This window comes from Acinonyx jubatus, chromosome E2 (assembly GCF_027475565.1).
Source record: "Acinonyx jubatus isolate Ajub_Pintada_27869175 chromosome E2, VMU_Ajub_asm_v1.0, whole genome shotgun sequence".
Lineage (NCBI taxonomy): Eukaryota > Metazoa > Chordata > Mammalia > Carnivora > Felidae > Acinonyx > Acinonyx jubatus.
In genome coordinates, this window is record NC_069396.1 from 45334293 (window position 1) to 45357599 (window position 23307).

Here is a 23307-nt window from a genome sequence, read left to right on the forward strand (position 1 = left end):
TTCTAAGTTTTGGAATTGGTTCCTTGACTCATTTATTTCTTCCATTTTAATAGCAACAATTACTTAAATCTTTGAATTCTCTGAGTGCTCAAATTGAATGCCTAAAATTCTAGTATGTACTTATTTTCTCTATTGTACCCTTTCCGTTTTTTTATTTCCATACTTTCCAGTTTTATTCTGGAGAGGGTACTTCCGTTTCGACATCAAATGTGTTTTGGTTTTCTGGTATTGTTACTAATTCCTGTTGTTACTTGGTTTTGGAGAGAAAGTGTTTGTATTATCTCAGAATTTGGTACATACTATACTTACAAGAATCTACTCCTGAAGCCAAGAGTACACTGTATGTTAGCTGACTTAATAATTTAAAAAAAAGATGGCATTTCTTGTCCCCAAGTCTCTTCCCACTCATTCAGCACATAGAAATTTTTTCAAGATATCCTTTCATATTTTTTGTTATTCTGCAGGCTATGTCTGTTCAAATATGTTTTTCACATAGTTCCTGTAACTCTTTTTCCAGATTTCTTTGCTCTATACTTGAGTTTCACTTCTTTTCCTCAAAATACCCAACTGCTCAAAATCCATAAGACTTTTAGCAGGGTGTATACTTCATCCCTGTCTGAAAATTCATTGACAGACTTGTAGAAAAGGACCTGAGAAAAGATATGAAGGAATAAAACAGTTGGAAAATTTGTAGAATGGGTACCTAATAAGAAAAAGCTCAGTGAAAATAAGCAAACAAGAACTTTTATTATTTTATTTAAAATGAGAACAAAGAAATGCACACATGGCTGTGCATTAGAGGGAATGACCACAATATTTGTATTTTATTATTTTTCTTAATTTTTTTTAATGTTTTTATTTTATTTTTGAGAGAGAGACACGGAGCAGGGGAAGGGCAGAGAGAGACGGAGACAGAGTTTGAAGCAGGCTCTAGGCTCTGAGCTATCAGTGCAGAGCCCAGCATGGGGTTTGAACTCACAGACTGCAAGATCATGACCTGAACCGAAGTCAGTCGCCCAACCGACTGAGCCACCCAGGCGCCCCAATATTTGTATTTTAAAGGGAAAATATAGTTGGAGAAAGATCAGGTATAAATAGTTGCCATGTTTTACACACACACACACACACACACACACACACGGAAACTGATACTGGAGAGAATACATTAAATCATTGTAGTAACGTAATAAATGCGTTATGGAGACATTGTCAGTAGTAATGCAAACTGTATAGCTGATTTTGGGGAATACTCTCTAGAGTATTCATCTTTCATAGGTAACGTTTTTAATTTTTAAAGAAATTTACTATAAAATACTTATCACCAGGAAAACAAAATGTTTTTCTCATTTCTTTTAGACTTGGAGTCAAAATATGAAATAATCAGCTGTGAAAAAGTACACGTTTATAAAAAACATTCACCTCTTACTCTACGTCAGAAAATTCATACTAGAGAGAAACCCTATGAATGTGACAAATGTGGGAAGGCCTTTAGTCGACATACAGACCTTATAGTACATCAGAGAATTCATACTGGTGAGAAACCCTATGAATGTGAACAGTGTGGAAAGTCCTTTAATCGTGCATCCAACCTTCTGCAACATCAGAGAATTCATACTGGTGAAAAACCTTATAAATGTGAGCAATGTGGAATGACGTCTAGTCGTAGGATGGACCTTAGAGTTCATCAGAGAATTCACACTGGTGAGAAACCCTATGAATGTGAACAATGTGGGAAAGCCTTTAGTCGTGCCTCACATCTTACTCAACATGGGAGAGTTCATACTGGTGAGAAAGCCTATGTATGTAATGAATGTGGGAAGGCCTTTAGTCAGGGTGGAAGACTTAAAATACATCAGAGAATTCATACTGGTGAGAAACCCTATGAATGTAAGGAATGTGGGAAGGCTTTTAATCAAGCCTCTCATCTTGTGCAACATGACAGAATTCATACTGGTGAAAAACCCTATGAGTGTCATGAGTGTGGGATGACCTTTAGTCGTGGTATAGATCTAAGAGTACATCATAGAATTCATACTGGTGAGAAACCATATGAATGTAAGGAATGTGGGAAGGCCTTTCGTCGTGCCTCAAATCTTGTTCAGCATGAGAGAATTCATACTGGGGAGAAGCCCTATGAATGTAAGGAATGTGGGATGACATTTAGTCGTGGTTATCAGCTCATTCCACATCAGAGAGTGCATATTGGTATAAAACCCTATGAATGTAATGAATGTGGGAAGGCCTTTAGTCATGCTTCAGCACTTATTCAACATGAGAGAATTCATACTGGTGAGAAACCCTATAAATGTAAAGAATGTGGGAAAGCCTTTATTCATGGTGGAAGCCTAAGAATGCATCATAGAATTCATACTGGTGAGAAACCCTATGAATGTAAAGAATGTGGGAAGGCTTTTAGTCGCACCTCAAACCTTGTTAGGCATGAGAGAATTCATACAGGTGAGAAACCATATGAATGTAAGGAATGTTGGAAGGCCTTTAGTCATATTGAAAGCCTCAGAGTACATCATAGAATTCATACTGGTGAGAAGCCCCATGAATGTAAAGAGTGTGGGAAGGCTTTTAGTAGTGGCCATCAACTAATTGTACATCAGAGATTTCATACTGGTGAGAAACCCTATGAATGTAAGGAATGTGGGAAGGCTTTTAGTGTGTATGGGCGACTTACTAGACACCAGAGTATTCACAGTGGTGAGAAACCTTTTGAATGTAACACATGTGAGAAGTCCTTTAGGCTTAGGTCAAGTCTTAAAGTACATCAGAGAATTCATACTGGAGAGAAGGCTTATGAATATAAGGACTGTGGAAAGGCATATATATGCAGTAGAGAATGTATAGTACATAAGTGATTTATAATACTGAGAAACAGTGTGAATGTAAGGAATATGGGAGTACTTTTAGGTATGGTTCAGTTTTTATAAGACATTAAGCAATTTATACTGGCGAGAACTCCTTAAAATGTAAATAATGTTTGGAATTTTTGTTATGTCTCAAATGTTCAGATTAATAAATTTATAATGTATTTTTATACAACAGGGAAGACTTTACTAGCATTTCTCTATTTACAGATTATCAGAATACTCATCTTGGAGGAAAATTCAGAGAATGTGGATATTCCCTTGTTTTTTATGCTTTATAAAAGCTCTCCAGCCCTCATCAATTATTGTTAAATTTGAGGAAACGCATACCACAGAAAACCCCTGTTGATCTAACAAAAACCATAGTGATTGTCATTTGATGCTTTACAGCCTGTATGACGTTGGGCAAGATATTATCCCTGTGGGAGTCATTTATAAGTGGTGATAACAGTACTTGCATTATAGTGCTGTTTTTGGAGTAGAAAACTTGGAAAGCTATCTTAAACATAGTCTCTATTCACTAAGTATTAGATACTATTTTTAATATTATTTGTATTACTATTAGTGAATTATTAAGAGACCAAGTCAATATGGGTGTAATGAACTTAGAAAATCTTTATTCCTAAGTAATTACTTGTGCCTTTTTGAGTTTTAAGTATTTTTTGTGCACAAAGTCTAGTAGAATATGAAAATCATGAGGATTTAAAACGTGAGTTTTATTGGAAGACTGACATTGATTTGTTTACATACCACCTATGGATGCTTTCATACTCCTCTGGCACAGCTGAATACCTGCAGCAGAGGCCATATGGCTGACAAAGCCTAAAATATTTACTGTCTGGTTCTTCACAAAAATTTTGCCAGTACCTGTTTTAGAATAACATCCCCACCAATTTTTCATTACTTTGGATTTTCCAAGAGTATGAGAAAGTTGTCTTACTGAATGGTCCCATGTTCTGGGTTTTTAAAATTATTTCTTTGTGGGTCATTTATCCTGTTCTTCTATCTCTAATCGTTCTAGTAAATTAAAAGTTAAATGAAGAGGTTTAATTGAGTCAATGTGGTGAATGTTAAGAAACATATAATGTTGAGTTTCCCTACTTTTAATGATGTTGGATGTTAATACCTGGTTATAGTAATGACTGCTAGATCTCTCCATTGTAGAAATCCATTTTATAGTTACTCATCTGCATGGTAATATTTTATCACCTCCTTTTGCAAATTGATAATCCTCATGTATAAGTTCTGAATTAAACAGAGAATTGAAATTAGGGTCTATTCAGAAAGGAGTGATAATGAAATGCTTATATGCCAGAACTTGGGGATGTTATCAGTTTTATTGTACTCATTGGAAATTTAATAAATTGCTCACGGCTTTATCCCAGATCATACATACCCATTGTTTGCCACTTAGTAGGTATTGACAAAATTGATAAAATAATTAGATAACAATTAATTAAAAATTTGTAGAATAAAAATTTTACAAAGCTAGAAATAAAATGACTTAAATCTAAGCCAATATAAGAAAGCAATTAATAAAACTAAAATTATTAGAGCCTATTGATTGTTAATCAGATAGTACTCTAACAGCTTTGGGTTTTTTCTGTGAAAAACAATACATCTAGAAGTAGAGTTTAGTGATTTAGAAATGGAACAGGAATCTTGAAAAAATGTTTTTTAACTTTAAAATTTTTCTGTTAGAAGTATGTTAACATCAGATAGGCTGTGATAAATCTGGTCAAGATAAAAATAAGAATGATTACATTATAGTATCATTAATAAGAAAGGCAATATAATCACAAACAGAATTTTAAATTAAAAGAAAATGCTGGGTGGCTCAGTTGCTTAAGCCTCTGACTCTTGATTTTGGCTCAGATAATTGTCTCATAGTTAGTGAGTTCAAGCCCACATTGAGCTCCATGCTGACAGTGTGGTGCCTGCTTGGGATTCTCTCTCTCTCCCTCTCTGCCCCTCCCTTGCTCGTGCTCTCTCTCAGAATCAATGAATGAATAAATAAATAAATTAAAAAAATAAACAGTAACTTTCAGGAGCTGAACTGATACATTATTAGTAACTCAAGTCCATACTTCACTCAGATTTCCTTGGTTCTTACCACATGTTCTTTTAAAAAAAATGCTTCAGGGGCGCCTGGGTGGCTCAGTCAGTTAAGCGTCCGACTTCAGCTCAGGTCATGATCTCACACTCTGTGAGTTCAAGCCCTACATCGGGCTCTGTGCTGACAGGTCAGAGCCTGGAGCCTGCTTCCGATTCTGTGTCTCCCTCTCTCTCTACCCCTCCCCTGCTCATGCTCTATCTCTGAAAATAAATAAAAACATTAAAAAAAAATTTTTTTTAATGCTTCAGTTTTTTCCAGCATATTTAGAAATCTAAGAGAATGTATTGTGTTCCTAGGAAAAATGTAATTTATCAAAATCAAGATGATAGTGGATACTTAAAAAAATTTTTTTTGATTATTTTTGAGAGAGACCAAGCGTGAGCGGGGGAAGGGCAGAGAGAGACTGAGACACAAAATCAGAAGCAGGCTCCAGGCTCTGAGCTATCAGTACAGAGACGGACACAGGGCCCAAACTCATGAGCCATGAGATCACCACCTGAGCCGAAGTCGGACAGTTAACCCACTCAGCCACCCAGGTGCCCCTGGACACTTTTAATTTTAATTTTTTTAAAGAAAAAGACAATAACATCTTTCTTTTAAAATCAGCACTGTGGGGGTGCCTGGGTGACTCAGTCGGGTTATTGAATATAGAGATATACACATCTAAAAAATTATGCCCCCAGGCACACCATTAGTGCTTTTTAAAAAGCACTATGCAGATGGGGAATTCATAGTGCTTTTTAAAAAGTTTTTGTGCTTAAATAATAAAATACTGAATACTGAATCTCTACCTTTGAACAATGAAAGGCTTATATCAACCAAACATGATTAGGGATCTGTGGTAAAGAACATTTTAAAATATTACCAGGGCGGGGTGCCTGGGTGGCTCAGTCGGTTAAGCATCCGACTTCGACTCAGGTCATAATCTCACAGTCCGTGAGTTTCAGCCCCACATCAGACTCTGTACTGACAGCTCGGAGCCTGGAGCCTGTTTTACATTCTCTGTCTCCCTCTCTCTGACCCTCCCCTGTTCATGCTCTCTGTCTCAAAAATAAATAAACCTTAAAAAAAATTACAGTATTACCAGGGAATCCCCATTCCAAATATTTAACATCTCTAGGCAGATCCAAAGGGAGTGACTCTAAGGTTGGAATTATCAGTCTTTATTTCATGTTATTAGTGATGACTGGATTGCAGACAGCTCACTTTATGACCCATAGTTATCTTCGTTTTTCTGAATATACAGCTCTATTTTTCTACAAACTGAAATATATTTTAGCCCAATCTTTATATAAACATACCTCAATAAATTTAAATCTTGTCTTTTGACCATGATACTGTTGTTGACAATTTTTCATAATTACAAAAACAGCGAATAACTGTGCTCCTATATACTAGCATATGTGAGCAGCTGTCTGTAAATACTCAGGCCTAGGTAGTGTACATTTTCAGCTTTGGTAGGTATTGCTAACTTGTTTATTTTTGATGTCTGCATCTGGCAATTCAGTCAAAGACGAAATGTGTTGTATGTTTCTCCCTCTAGTATGTGGTTTAGTTTTTAGTTTTCTAATTACTACTGAGTTGAATATTTCCCACATATTTTTATTGGCCAATCATGCTCCTTTTTGTGATTTTTCCTAGTTCTTTTACCCCTTTATCCTTTTTTTCTAATTTAGAGATGCCTTAAAAAATACTCAGTATCCAAATCCTTTGCTTGTTTTGTTTGATGTCTTCATTTTTTTCCAGACTTCTGTTGATTTATGCTGCTTTTTACTAAGTTCAGTACCCCTCACACAAATATTTTAAATTTTGATATTTCAGTCCTACCAAATATTCTTATTTCTATTCACAATTTTATTAGACTATTTAGTTTCCTAAATAATCAGTTATCTGAAAGTCAAAATGAAAATTCCTTTTCTTAATATTTATATGGATTATGTACTTTTATTGAAATAGCTTTGGCTACATTGTGTAATGGTAGTGATGTCATCAGTGGTATTGTATATTGGTAGCTATGATGTCAGTGTGATTGTCCTTTATAACCAACACTTCTGTGTCTATTTGTTGCAGATGGGGAATTCAGTAATCTATTCATTCACATCTGATAGTTAATACCATTGTCCTATACAAGTTTGAGAATTAAGTATAAGACAGAATAATTAGTTTTTCAGGCTTCTGGTCTTTTTCTCCAATAGTGCAAATTATATCAATTATTTCATGGTTAATATATTGTTAGTAATTGGTTATGGGTAGTTCCATGTTGTATGTTAAGTAGTTTCCTACATAAGAAATGCCCCATTTTTTCCAAATGCCATTTCATTATTGCTTTAGTTTTGTACTATTCTTCCTTAATTTATTGATATATTAATGAATATTGATAGATTTCTTGTTTTTTAACCACTCCTGGGATAAGCTAATGGTATATTATTCTTTATACTGTTCAATATCATCTGTTAATATTTGATTTCGAATGTTTGCATCTATATATGTGAGCTTGTATTCTAATTTCATTGTGTATTTTTCATGTTTGATATTGCACTTATCAGGTTTTTTTTTTTTAATTTAAGGTTTAAAGTCTAAAAGATACAATAGAACTTCTCTTTGGAAACTTATGGAGCTTTTTATATCTTATTTTCAATGTTACATCTTTAATTACCTTAAGTATCTTTGTTACATGAGACCCTCATGTATAGGTCAAGTAGCATGTGTTTTTGGCAATCCTAATTGGGACACAGAGCTCCTCTGGAAGGACATAAAATGTAGTTTGGCTCTTTTACAAGGTTTGTATACTTTTCAGCAACCACAGTAGAACTGATAGATTATTTCATGTCTGAGATTTTATAAAGAGTTAATCAATGGAAATATTCACTAGTTAGCAATATTAGAAGTACTACTTTATAAGTAGTTACTAATTAGAAAGTTACTAATTTAGGGATATTTACTATTTAGAAATACTCATATTTGCCTTTGTTTAAAGCCAATTTCTACTCTTTTAATCTATTAGCATTTTATTAAACAATCAGCATTTCTCTAAATACTTGCTCTATTTATATTGCTAACAAACCAAATCTTAAAGGTTTAACAAATGAAATGTCTTTAATTATATAGTGATCAGTTGCAAATATAAGCTCTCTGAACATCTGCTAAAATCAGAAATTTAACTTTTTTTTAAATGTTTATTTTGAGAGAGAGAGTGTGCAGATGCACGTGTATAAGTGGGGGAGGGACAGAGAGGGAGGGAGAGAGAATCTCAAGCAGGCTCTGTGCTCAAAGCTATGAGCACAGAGCCAGATGCAGGGGCCCAGTCCCACAAACTGCAAGATCATGGTCCAAGCTGAAAATCAAGAGTAGGACACTTAACCGACTAAGCCACCCAGGTGCCCCTTAAACATTTTTTCAAATCACCCCAAGTCTGTAAATGTTGAGACGACATTCACGAAAGATTGAAATATTCATAAAACTTATAAATGAATTTACAGTAATTTGTTTTCAAATATATTGCTGTAGATCCAGTTGTTCTTTTTTCTCTACTATGCTCTTTTAGTTATATTCTAATACCTTCCCACTTTTTCTTCGTTGGTCTTTTTTCCCCTTGGGAAAAATTTTATAGTTTATAGTTTCAATATTCTTACCTGGCAGACAACGTGGCAGGATCTGAGTGACTAAATAGTTGTTTTCTGTTTACTAGGGCTGGTCAGAGTCCATGTGATCCTGAACTCCTTTAGTAAAGTCTTTTTTTTTTTTTTTTTTAATTTTTCAATTGTGGTAAAAGTACACATAATATAAAATTTACTGTCCTAACAATTTTTAAGTGTACAGTTTAGTGGTATTAAGTACATTCATATTGTTGTGTAGTCATCACCACTATCCATCTCTAGAATTCTTGCAAAACTGAAACTCTATATCCATTAAACAATAACTCCTTTCCCACCTGTCCCCAATGCCTGGCAGCCATCATTCTATTTTCTGTCTCTAGGATTTGAACAATTTTAGGTACCTCATATAAATAGAATCATACTTTTTTTTGTATTTTTGTGACTAGTTTATTTCTAGCTCCCTGCTTTCTTTCAGCTATTGTTTGCATGGAATATTTTTTCCCAGCCTTTTACTTTCAACCTATTTGTGTCTCTAGTGAGTCTAAAGTGAGTCACTTTCAACAACATATAGTTCAATATATTTTTTTTATCCATTCTGCCAAACTGTGTCTCTGATTGTAGAGTTTACTCTATTTACATTTACAGTAACAACTGATAGGGGCACCTGGGTGACTCAGACTATTGATTTTGGCTTAGGATATGAGCTCACAGTTTGGCTTAGGTTTGAGCCCGCATCAAGCTCTGTGCTCACTGTGCAGAGCCTGGTTGGGATTCTGTGTCTCCCCCTTTCTCTGCCTCTCCCCCACTTGCTCTCTATCTCTCTCAAAATAAATAAATTTTTAAAAAATAAATAATAACTGATAAGGACTTGTGCCATTTTGCTATTACATTCTACTTGCCTTACACCTTTTTTGTTTCTCATTTTTTTGCATTATTGTCATCTTTTGTGTTTAGTTGATTTTTTGCATTGAAAGGTTTTAATTCCTTGCCACTTATTTTTGTTTATATTCTATAGCTATTTTCTCTGTAGTTACCATGGGGTAACATTTAACATCCTAACATTATAACATTCCAAATTGAATTTATACCAACTTAAAGTTTGGGTGTCTTTTAATAAAGGTTGATAGATTCAGTTATAGGATATTTAAGTCATAATTTGTTCTTATTATCTAAAATTTTGTGTGATTTTTTTCTCCACTATTAATAATACATCAAACAGTTCAGTTTGCTTTTTAAAATGTGTTCTGCTTTTTTTTTTTAATTTTTTTTAGCGTTTTATTTATTTTTGAGACAGGGAGAGACAGAGCATGAACAGGGGAGAGTCAGACAGAGAGAGACACAGAATCTGAAACAGGCTCCAGGTTCTGAGCTGTCAGCACAGAGCCCAACGCGGGGCTCAAACTCACGGACCGAGAGATCATGACCTGAGCCGAAGTCGGCTGCTTAACTGACTGAGCCACCCAGGCGCCCCAAATGTGTTCTGCTTTTTAAAATTAATAGTTCTTGCAAAAGTAATTGGTAGATATCTCAACTCTTGAGAGATGACTGATTTAGTCTGTTAGATATTCTCTTTAGGACATTTGGCACTTTTTTTTTTTTTTTTTGGAACACTATGGACTCCTACATCTATTTGGTTATTATTTGTGATCTACCTCATACTAATGACCTGTTGGACCCCCTCTTCCCCCCCCCCCCCCCCAGCTTCTGTGTGGTTATTCTGAGTGATCATCAGTACTGATCCATTTTTCCTTTACTTAGTACACTTCTTATTGCTTTCATGCCTGCTTGGAAATTCCTGGGTTTATTTCCTTCCCTACTTAACACAGATTAGCAAAATTAGAAATGGATATCTATACCTTCTTTTTTTTTTAATTTTTTTTTAACATTTATTCATTTTTGAGACAGAGACAGAGTATGAATGGGGGAAGGTCAGAGAGAGAGGGAGACACAGAATCTGAAACAGGCTCCAGGCTCCGAGCTGTCAGCACAGAGCCTGATGCGGGGCTTGAACTCACGGAGTGTGAGATCATGACCTGAGCCGAAGTCAGACACTTAACCGACTGAGCCACCCAGGCGCCCCATAAATGGATATCTATACCTTCTAAACAAACAACTGATGATGGGGCACCTGGCTGGCTCAGTCAGCACGGTGTGCGACTCGGTCTCAGGGCCATGAGTTCATGTCCCATGTTGGGGTGGAATCTACTTAAAAAATTCATCAGGTCTTTTTGCTAAACCAAATCACATTAAACTTGCAGTCTAGGGCATTCACTCCTCAGATATTAACTAATTGGCAACTGATGAGAGCAAAAAAATACCTATTTATATTAAAATGCTTTAACTTATTGGCGTGAACACAATACATGTAACTTATACATAACTGATTTTGTACATTTTATATTAACTTTAACCATCTCATTTTAATGTTATTTTATGCCTGATTATTAAAATATTACTGTCATTTGTGCTTAAATGGAACAACTTCACCTGTAGCAGTCCTGTTACATCAACTTCTTTCCCTTTAGCACTGCCCATGACTTCCTTGAAAGCATCACATTTTTCTGAAAATAGATGAATATGTAGTCCTGTCCTTTTTGCTTGTTTGCTTTCAATTTTGCCCTCAGGGAATCAGCCTCCTTCCTTATGCTAGATAACAATATCAAAAACCAAACTTTGGGTGTTGTCTGAGATGTGAAGTTGGGGAGGGAAGTGGCAGAAGATGATTGTTCTCAGATGCTCTGGAAGTGAACCTGTATGTCCTCATTTCCAGGATCTCAGTTGAGTTCAGTAAGTCTTTCCCCCAGTAATGGTGTCCAGGAAATCACTGAGTCCCACTGTGCTTAGTTGCATTAGCCAAACTTAAAACTGTATCTTTGGCTCCTATAGTAGGCAGTCTTATGTATAACCTGTGCAGAATTCATTACACTCCTCTTTTGAGGTGTTTCTCCAATTGTTAATTGGTTAATGACCAGTTGGATCAGGGACTGCATTTATTGCTGCTAAGTGTAGCCATAGAACAAATGATAATCAACAGACTGACATTGAGATTTTCTAGCAGTTTCAGGGTAACGTTCTTGAAAGCATCTTGCTCAGATCCGTTAATCCTTTTTCTTCTTCCCTTTTTCTATGCTATTGCCTGCATATATAGGTGCTATCCCTGAGGACATCACATATGCCATAGTCATATAGTTTCTTTGGACTTTTATGATAGGGAAATGCTACTGTCTGGTTGGAGCCACTAATTACTTTGTGGAACAAGGCTGGATAGGAAAACTCATGAAAGAAAATAAATGTTCCTAATTGTGTTAGTCTGCTTGGGCTACCATAACAAAATATCATAGACTGGGTTGAAACAAGAAATCCATTTTCTCAGTTTAGGAAGCCAGAAGTCCATGATCAAGGTGCAGCCAATTTGGTTTCTGGTTAGTACTCTCTCCTTGAGTTGCAGATGACTACCTTCTTGCTATGTGCTCACATGGCAGAGAGAGCAAGCCCTCTGGTGCCTCTTATAAGGGCACTAGTCCCATCGTGAAGACCCCACGCTTATGACCTCATCTAACACTTCCTCTCAAAGGACCCATTTCCAAATACCATCACATTGGAGTAAGGACTTCAACATATGAATTTGGGGTTTGGGGCACAAATATTTCATCCATAGTACCAGTCCTTGAAAAATCTAAGTATAGCAGATATGCAAAGTAGAGTCAGTAATTGATCTGATACATAGCTTTTTAAAAAAATCATGATAGCTGATCATTCCTTAACATTCCTTTCTTGTGGGTTAAGAAATAGGGCAGATCTTTGAGGCAGACAGACATGAATTGTAGAAGTGAATGAAAGCATACATGTATTTATCAAAAGTGATGTGCTAGAATGTTCATAGAAGTACTGTACATTAGAGTCCAAAGTTGGAAACTACCTGAATGCCCATCAACAATAGAATGGATATACAGCAATGAGAATGAATCATCTAAAACTACAGTCAGTTATGTGTATGAATCTCTCACAGAATGTTGTTAAGACATAGAAACCAGATACCAAAGACTGTTATACATAATTTCAGTTACGGACTAGGAAACTAATTTATGCTTTAAGAAATCAGGATAGTGGTTTTCTTCAAAGATAGTGACTGGAAAGAATCATAAACCAGTACCTTGAAGGTGCTGGTAATGATGTTACTCTTAATCTGGGTGCTGGTTACAAAAGATTGTTTTGCTTAAGAAAATTCATTGCACTGTTCTCATATATGTGCATTTTAGGTGAGAATCTCATGGGCCCTGAACAATTTTGCATATTATTGCTGAGTGCTTGGGGCTGAATTGTGCTCCCCCCTACGCCACCTCCCCCCAAAATCATGAAGCCGTAATTCCCACTACCTTAGAATGTGACTGTATTTGGAGATAAGGCCCTTAAAGAGGTGATTAGTTAAAATAAGGTCCCTTAGGGTGAACCCTAACCCAGTCAGTCTGATGTGTTTATAACAAGAGGTTTGGACACAGAGACATGAACCATGTGAATACAGAAAGAAGGCAGCCATCTGCAAGCTTTAAAGACATCAGAAAAAATCAAACTCTGGCACCTTGATCTTTGACTTCTAGTTTTCAGAACTTTGAGAAATAAATTTCTATTGTTTAAGCCACCTCATCAGTGGTATTTTGTTATGGTAGTACTAGCAAGCTAATACACTGGATATACCAAAACCACAAATCTCTACATTTTATCAGGACGTTCTCAGGGTTGTACTTGCAGCAAGCAGATCAAGGCATGAGGAAATCTCTTTAGACAAAGAGGCTTACTCATAGGCTGCTCTTAAAGTACTGAGCTCCCCAGGTTCAGTGTTCCTCATCTGTAACATCTGTCTAGGCCCACCTGCTTCATGCAGATAGGACCTTGGGGGCATGGAGACCTGACACAAACATGAAGCTCAAGCTTCTTTGTGTATTGTGAGTAAAGTCCTTTGTTTTCAACCAGAAATAACCTGTCTTCTGCCAGCTTCCATGAAACAGTAATAGGCTAGCTCACTGGCCATACATAGGGTAAAATCTCAGCCACTTCAGAAACTTTGCTGGTGCATACTGTAAATATATATATATTTAACTTCATGAGAGAATAGTCTTGACTTCTGTCTCCCAAACTGTCTTACTTGAAAAAGTGCTTCTACAGCCCAAATATGTTGAGCAAGTCTGGACAATAACCACTCCTTCAGCACCAGGGATTTTGAGTCTCTTTCTAGAGTGGAGACTGAAAATAGCCATCTTCACGCATATGCCATGTTCATTCTCCCTCATAGTTTTCACAGAGGAGGCTCACAGCTTCCCTTACAACAAGGAAGGGTTTTGGGGATCCACATCAGGACCAAGAATTTCTTTTTCTATTTTTTATTTTATTATTAAGAAAAAATTTTTTAATGTCTATTTTTGAGAGAGAGAGCACAAGTGGGGGAGGGGCAGAGAGAGAGGGAGACACAGAATCTGAAGCAGGCTCCAGGCTCCAGCACAGCCTGACACAGGGCTCAAACCCATGAACTGTGAGATCATGACTTGAGTTGAAGTCCGACGCTTAACCGATTGAGCCACCCAGGTGCCCCAGGACCAGGAATTTCTTGAACTTCCCTGAGCATAGCTTAGTTTGAGCAAGAGACTGAATTTACTTCCTTGGTATTCCAAGTATAGTAATTTTTGCCCTTATCTCTCTGTATTTAATGTTAGTGGCACTCCCTTATGGGCCTGAAGTGGGGGAAATCCACTCACCTTTTCTACAGATCTGTTATCCATTCATTTCTCGACACTTCCAGGCTAGACTTATTCCTGTCAGTAAATAGAACTACTGCTTGGAGATTATAGTGTAACTATTAAAATGATAGGTGAAATAGGTATGAAAATACACAGGGAAAGCAAATACTATTAAAAAAACATGAGGCAGTTTTGAAAAAAAAAGACAAGGCAGTTAATTGGTTTGATACACCTGGGGGGTGGTGGGAAGAGCTATTTAACAATTAGAGGAAATTAGAAAAGTTATTTTTGGGGCGCCTGGGTGGCGCAGTCGGTTAAGCGTCCGACTTCAGCCAGGTCACGATCTCGCGGTCCGGGAGTTCGAGCCCCGCGTCGGGCTCTGGGCTGATGGCTCGGAGCCTGGAGCCTGCTTCCGATTCTGTGTCTCCCTCTCTCTCTGCTCCTCCCCCGTTCATGCTCTGTCCCTCTCTGTCCCAAAAATAAATAAACGTTGAAAAAAAAAAGTTATTTTTTATAAAGATTTTTTAAACTTTTTTTTTTTTTTTTTTTTTTTTGAGAGAAGGGGAGAGGGGCATAGAGAGAAAGAACACACTCAGCATGGATCCTGATTTGGAGCTTGATTCCGTGACCCTGGGATCATGACCTGAGCTGAAATCAAGAGACGCTCAACCAACTGAGTCACCCAGGCACCCCAAAAAGAAGATAATTTAGATGTACAGAGATAGAAACTATGAGAGGTCAAAATATCATTGAATAAGTGCCAAATTGTAATCAGAGTTCCAGAGGAATCAATAGAGCAAACAAGGGTGAGGAAATAAGAATGTTAACATTTGAGAATTTACCAGTACTGAAGAAACACATGAATCCCGATGACACAGTTAAAAAAAATGTTGCCAACCATTTAAAGAACCAATGCCTTCTCAAATTCTTCCAAAACATAGAGGAGGGAATACTTCCAAACTCATTTTACAAGGCCAGCATTACCCTGATACCAAAACCAAAGATCCCACAAGAAAATAAAATTATAGTCCAATATCCCTAATAAACATGAATGCAAAAATCCTCAATAAAATATTGGCAAACCAAATTCAACAATACATTGAAAGGATCCTACACTGTGATCAAGTGGGATTTATTCCAAATTGAAAGGATAGTTCACCATCTACAAATCAATGTGATATACCACATTAATAAAATGAATAAAAACCATATAGTCATCTCAGTAGATGGAGAAAAGTCATTTGGCAAAAGTAAACATTCATTATAAAAATTCTGAACAAAGTGGGTGTATAGGGAAGGTACCTCAACATAATAAAAGCCATATATGACAAGCCTACAGATAAAATCATACCAAACAGTGAAAAGCTGAAAGCTTGTTTTCCAAGATCAAAAACAAGACAAAAGTGTCCACACGCACCACTTTTATTCAACATAGTACTGGAAGTCCTAGTTAGAACCATTAAGCAAGAAAAATAAAAGGCATCCAAATCGGGAAGGAAGAAGTAAAACTGTCTCTATTTGCATATATATATATATATATATATATATATATATATATATATATATATATATATATATATATATAGTTAACCCTAAAGACCACCTAAAGAACTAATAAGTAAAGTTGCAGGATACGAAATCAATATACAAAAATCAGTTGTCTGTGTACATGAATAATAAGCTATTAGAAAGAAATTAGGAAAAGCCCATTTGTAATTGCATGAAAAAAATGTGTTTTTTTAAGTTTATTTTTAAAAGTTTTTTTTTAAAGTTTATTTTAAGAGAGACCGTGAGTGGGGAGTAGGTGCAGAGCCCAATGTGGGACTTGAACTCATGAACTACAAGATCATGATCTGAGCCAAAACCAAGAGTTGGAGGCTTAACAGGCTAAGCCACCCAGGTGCCCCTACCTAAGAATAAATTTAACCAAGGAGATGAAAGACCTGTATACTGTAAAGTATAAGACAGTGATGAAAGAAATTGAAGATACAAATGGGGGCACCTGGGTGGCTCAGTTGGTTGAGCATCCGACTTCGGCTCAGGTCATGATCTCACAGTTCGTGGGTTCGAGCCCCACATCGGGCTCTGTGCTGACAGCTCAGAGCCCGGAGCCTGCTTCCGATTCTGTGTCTCCCTCTCTCTCTGCCCCTCCCCCACTCACACTCTGTCTCTCTCTCCTTCAAAAATAAATAAACATTAAAAAAAAATTATAAAAAAAAAAGAAGATACAAATGAATGGGAAGATATTTTGTGCTCATGTATTGGAAGAATTAATATTGTGTAAATGTCCATACTACCCAAGGTAATCAACAGATTCAATCCAATCTCTTTCAAAATTCCAATGGCATTCTTCAAAGAAATAGAACAAAGAATTCTAAAATGTGTACTGAATCAAAATACTGAATAGCTAAAGCTGTCTTGAGAAAACAACTGGAGGCATCACACTTCCTGATTTCAAACCATCACAAAGCTATAGCCATCAAGACAGTATGGTATTGGTATTAAAACAGACCCACAAATGGGTGGAATGGAATAGAGCTTAGAAATGTGCCATGCTATTATGGTCAATTTATGACAAAGGAACCAAGAATATACAATGGAGAAAGGATGGTTTCTTTAATAAGTGCTATTGGGGAAACTGGACCATGATCTTATACTCTATACAAAAATCAACTCAAAATGGATCAGAGACTTAACATAAGACTTGAAACCATAAAACTCCTAAAAGAAAACATAGGGGATAAGCTTCTTGACATTAGGCTTGTGGTTGGATTTGATATAAAAGCAAAGTCAACAAAAGCAAAACAACAAGTGGGACTACATCAAACATAAGCATCTACACAGCAAAGGAAACCAACAAAATGAAAAGGCAACCTACAGAATGGGAGAAAACATTTGCAAATTATATATCTGATAAGGGATTAGTATCCAAAATATGCAAAGAACTACAACTCAGTAGGAAAAAACAATCCAACTTAAAAAATGGACAGAGGAACTGAACAGACAGTTTTCCAGAAAAGATATATAAATGGCCAATAGGTGCATGGGAAGGTGCTCAACATCATTAATCATCAGGGAAATGCAAATTAAAACTATAATGAGATATTCTTTCACACATGTTATAATGGCTATCATCAAAAAGACAAGAAATAACAAGTGTTGGGGAAATAACCCTAAGAGTGTGGAGAAAAGGGAACCCTGTACATTGTTGTTAGAAATGTAAATTGGTAAAGTCTCTATGGAAAACAGTATAGAGGTTCCTCAAAAAATTAAAAACAACTACCATATGATCCAGCAATTCCACTTCTGGGTATTTATCCAAAGGAAACAATATCTTGAAAAGATGTCTGCACTCCAATGTTCACTGCAGTATTATTGTAGTAGTCAAGACATGGAAACAGCCTAGGTGTCCATCTACAGATGAATGGATAAAGATAATGTCACACACACACAGGGATATTATTCAGCCATAAAAAAAAGAAAGAAATACTGTCATTTGCAACAACATGGATAAACTTCAAGGGCACTATGCTAAATGAAATGAGACACTGTGTTTTCACTTAGATGCGGAATCTAAAACAAAAACAAAAACTGAATTCATGATACAGAGAACAAATTGGTGGATGCCATAGGCAAGGAGTGGGGAGTGGGTGAAATGGAAGAAGATAGCCCAATGGTACAAGCTTCCAGTTATAAGTAAGTTGTGGGGATATAATGTACAGCATGGTAATTATAGTTGACAGTACTGTATTATATATTTGAATGCTGCTAAGCGACTAAATATTTAAAGTTCTCATCATTGGAAGAAATTTGCAATTATATGTGGTGGTGGATATTAATTATACTGATTTGGTAATCATTTCACTGTGTGTGTGTGTGTGTGTGTGTATATATATATATATATATATATATATATATATATATATATCTCACTGTATATACAACTAAAACTAATACTATGTTATATGCCAGTTATATCTCAATTTTTTAAAAGCCCACAATGAAAGGGGTGAGTCAAAAGGATACAGGAGCCAACTAAAAAAATTCCCAATAACTAGCACTGGAACAAATTAAGGAACAAAATACATAAAGTCATACTGGATTATAACCCAACATAAAAAGTAAATATCCAGAAGTACATAATGTAAATAAATGGTTTAATAAGTAAATGGAGGTGAATAAACAAATCTCCCATGCAGTAGAATTTCAAATAATGTATGTAGATAACTCCACCCTCAAGAACGTGCATTATAAAAACTCTCCATTCCCTGCATGTGGGCTGTGCATAATGACTTCATTCCAAAAACACAGTATGGAAACGGGAAAAAAGAATTAACTTTACAATGGAAAAATCTGACATATATAGCCTCAGGTTATCAAGTTAACTTCATCAGTGAAATTTTATGTCTGTAGTATTCTACTTGATTTGATTTGATGAGAATGGTACTTTACTTCTGTGGTCTTCCTCCTCCCCCCAAACCCATTAACCCACAATTGAGAAAAATATCAGACAAATCAGCCTCTCATTGGAGGGACATTCTACAAAATTCCTAACTAGTATTCCTCAAAACTTCCAAGGTCATCAGAAGAAAGAAAGTTTGATAAATTGTCACAGCCAGAGGAACCTAAGGGAACATGACAACTAAATGTAACTTGATGTCCTAGATGGGATACAAGAACAGGAAAAAAAAAAAAAGACATTAGGTAAAAATTAAGGAAATCTGAAAAATGTTATCAGGTTAATACTTTATCAGTATTGGTTCATTAATTGTGACAAGTGTACCATAATAAAGTAAGATAACAATAGGGAAAACTGGGTGTGTGGTTTATGGGAACAATCTCTTCTATCTTCACAACTTTTCTGTTAAAGTTTACCAACAAAAATTCAACACCCTCATGATAAAAGCTTTCAGCACACTAAGAACAGAAAGGAATTTCCTCAGCCTGATAAAAGGAATGTAGGAAAACATACAGCTAACATATTTAATGGTGAACTTTTGAACACCTTCCCTTAAGGTTGGGAATAATGTAAGAATGCCTGTTCTCACTTGTATTCAACATCATATTTGAAGTCCTAGCCAGTGTGACATTATAATAAAAAGAATAAATATGAGAAAAGATGAAATAAAACTTTTTTAAAGCAATTATAAGTTGAAGAATTTAGTTCCTTAAAAAGCTAAGTAGCTAAGTAAACAAAAAAATGATGGTGATAAGACAAATCTCCAAATTGGGTCTCTCTGTCTTGACTGACAGCAAGTGTCCTCTGCTTACTGATATAAAACTTTTATTTGCAAATAACGTGCTTACATATGAAAATAACTCTAGAATATTTTTAGAATATTAATGAGTTTATCAACTTCCTAGGATATAAGGTTAATATACAAAATTCAACTATATTGCTATATTCTACCAACAATTGGAAAATGAAATGAACAATGCCATTTACCATAACATCAAAATCATCAAATTATTAGGGATTAAACCTGCCTAAAAGATGTGTTATGATCTCTATTTTGAAAACTAATTGACTATTGTTAGAATAAATCAAGGGAGACCTAAATAAGTGGGGGAGATTGCATGTTCATTGGATGGTTCAATATTCTTAAAATGTCCATTCTTCCTAAATCTATAAAATTAATGCAACCCCTTTCAAAGATTCCAGCAGCCTTTCTTGGAAGAAATTACTAGTTGATTTGAAATTTTATATGGAAATGCAAAGGATCTAGGAGAGAGAAAATAATATTTAAAAAAAAAAAAGCAAAATGGGAAGACACTACCAGATCTTACCAGTCAACAATAATGAAGGTAGTATGCCATTGATTTAAGGACAAATGTTTCAATGGAACAGAGCCCTGAAATAATTACTGTCAATTAATATTTGACAGAAGAACCAGTGCAAGTCAATGAGAAAGTTTTAACAAATGATATTTGGAACAATTAGCTATCTCTGTGGGAAAAAAGATTGAAACTTGGCATCTTACCCCATACACACAAATTTATTTGAGATAGATCATAGAGCTAAATGTTAAACCCAGAACCATAAGGTTTCTAGAAGAAAACATAGATGGATATCTTTATCATTTTGGTTGGAGAAAGCAAAATTTTCTTGAACAGGGCACAAAATGCACTAACCATGAAAGAAATGATATGTTGAACTTCATCAAAATATATCTGCTCATCATAAAACATTGGTAATAGACAAGAACATCTTTAAATCAAAATAAAAAGACAACCCAATTTAAAGGGGTGGGGCACAAATGACTTAGACACTTCACAAATGATATAAAAATGGCCAATAAGCGCTAGAAAAAAGGGGTCAACACAACTTCACTTGTTCTTAGCCAAAAGGCCGAGAAGCGATGGGGTCAACACAACTTAATCAGCACTAAGTCACAATGAAATACCTATGCCCATGAAAATTATCTATGCCTACTAGAAATAAAAGAACATGACAACGTGAAATGTTGGCAAGTATGTGGCACAACTGGAATGCTCATAAATAGCGTTGGGGAGTATAAAGTGATACCTCTTTGGGAAAATATTCTTATAAACCTAAATTCCATCCTGAAGTATTTGCCCAAGAGAAATGAAAACATCCATAGTAACACTTATCCAAGAGTGTTCATAGCAGCCTCATTCATGATACATCTACCTGGAGATAATTCAAACATCCATCAACATGAGAATAAATAAATCATGGTGTGTTCATACAATAAGGAAAAACTAATATGCACAATATAGATGCGTCTCAAAAAATATGTTAAGCAAAATAAGCCCCAAACAGGAGTTTACATACTTTATAATTCCATTTATATGGAGTGCAAGAACAGGAAAAACTAAAGGTAATAAAAGAGTGGTTACCTTCAAGGAGGGAGTTGGAAAAGTGACTGGAACAGGGCACAAAAGAACTGGAAAGGGCCATTTGGAAATATTTTACTTTGGTTTGTGTGGTTGTTACAAAGGTGTATACAGTTGTCAAAACTCATCGAACTGAAAGTTTAATGGCTGTACCTTTCACTGCATGTTAATTACACCTCAATAAAATAATTTAAATGTTTAAAATAAAACAAAATTTTAAATACACATAAGGAGCCTTATACTTTATTTCAAAGTTTGTGAAACATAGATTTAGATTACTGCAGAAAGTCAAGACAATCACTAGAATGGACCCTAATGGTATTTTTAAAATTATACCAGCTGACCATTTCTAAAAAAAAATAGAAGTTCCATATGACCCAGCAATTCCACTTCTGGGTGTATACCAAAAACAATTTTAAGATCTTGAAGAGAGGTTTGTACACCCATGTTCACTGCAGCATTACAATAGCCAAAATTTGGGTGGAAGCAACCCAAGTGCCCACCAACAGATAAATGGATGGACAAAATGTGGTCTATACATACAATGGAATATTGTACACCTGCTACAACATAGATGAACCCTGAAGACAGGCACTATGCTAAGTGAAAAGTCACAAAAGGACAAATACTTTAAGTTTCCACTCATATCAAGTACTTAGATTCATAGAGACAGAAAGTAGAATGATAGTTGCCAGGAGCTGGAGCGGTGGGGTAGGCAGAATGGGGAGTTATTATATAATGGGAACGGTTTTTTGGGTTTTGGTTGTTTTTTTTTTTTTTTTTGCTTTTGAGAGAGCTAGAGAGCAAGCACATGCAAACAGGGGACAGGCAGAGAGAGGAAGAGAAAGAATCCCAAGCAGGATCCAAGCTCTCAGTGTAGAGCCCAACGTGGGGCTCAATCTCATGAACCATGAGATCATGACCTGAGCCAAAATCATGAGTTGGACACTTATTGGGGCACCTGGGTGGCTCAGTGGGTTCAGCGTCCAACTTTGGCTCAGGTCATGATTTCACGGTTTGTGAGCTTGAGCCCCACGTCGGGCTCTGGTGCTGACAGCTCAGAGCCTGGAGCCTGCTTCAGATTCTGTGTCCCCCTTTCTCTCCACCCCACCCTGCTTGTGCTCGGTCTCTGTCTTTCAAAAATGAATAAACATAAAAAAAAATTAAAAAAAAAAAGAGTTGGACACTTATCTGACTGAGCCACCCAGGTGCCCCTGAGAACAGAGTTTTAATTTTGTAAGGTGAAAAGCATTCTCTGGATGGACACTGGTGGTTGCACAACAACGTGAATGTATTTAATGCACTAAACTGTACACTGAAAATGGCTAAACTGGTAAATTTTGTTATGTATAATTTACCACATTTAAAAATTATTTTTAAAGTTGTTCTGATATAAATAAGTCAAGCTTAGTTTCTTCTATATGGCTCTATTATTTCTGGGATTGTAAAAAGCTTGGCAAAATTCCCTAGTGTTTAAGAAAAACAAATTTCGTCATTTCCCCGCTGTAGCAAACCTTTTAGTAAACTATTAATGGTTTTCCTTACAGTAAACACAATTTAATACTTTTCATCTTGTTTTCCCCCTCTTCTGGAAATACATAGGATATTTGAGGAGATATTTGATGGGGGGGTGCTCTCTTCTTACACAACACTTTTGACATCAGATGTGTGGTTTTTTCCCCCACACAGACCAATTCTCCAATATGAACTTGGTGTCCTGCAGTTCAATTCTGACACTAACCAGAGTAAGCACAGACCCCCAAGGTCTCAGTCCCACAAGACTGCCCTCTGCTTCAGACCCCAATCGCAAGTAGTTGGTACCCAGGTTACCCAGAACTGTCTGACTTGGATAGAATTCACGGGCTCCCACAATCCTCTCCTCAGGTTCAATAATTTGCTACAACAGCTCACAGAACCCAAGAAAACAGTTTACTTACTATTGCTGGTTTATTATGAAGAATATGTTAAAGCATACAGCCAGAGAGATACATCAGGGATGCTCTGGTAGGGTCCTAAGTGAAGGAGCTTCTGCCCCATGGAGTTCGGGTGCACCACCCTCTGGCACATAGATGTGTTCACCAACCTGGAAGCTCCCTGAACCCCACACTTTGGGGGTTTTATGGAGGCTG

The 23307-nt window shown here is 36.2% G+C and overlaps 1 protein-coding gene across 3 annotated transcripts in view; it reads left to right on the plus strand.

Moving 5' to 3' along the window:
* The window catches only part of LOC106980266 (zinc finger protein 585A), a 404538-nt gene extending 400008 nt beyond the window's left edge, over positions 1–4530 (plus strand). For all 3 annotated transcript variants that reach the window (XM_015078275.3, XM_015078276.3, XM_053210182.1), the window contains exon 5: positions 1357–4530. In XM_015078275.3, the coding sequence (XP_014933761.1) occupies positions 1357–2867 (1511 nt within the window). In that variant the 3' untranslated portion in view covers positions 2868–4530. The remainder of the gene's footprint in view (positions 1–1356) is intronic.
* Positions 4531–23307: the final 18777 nt, after the last annotated feature.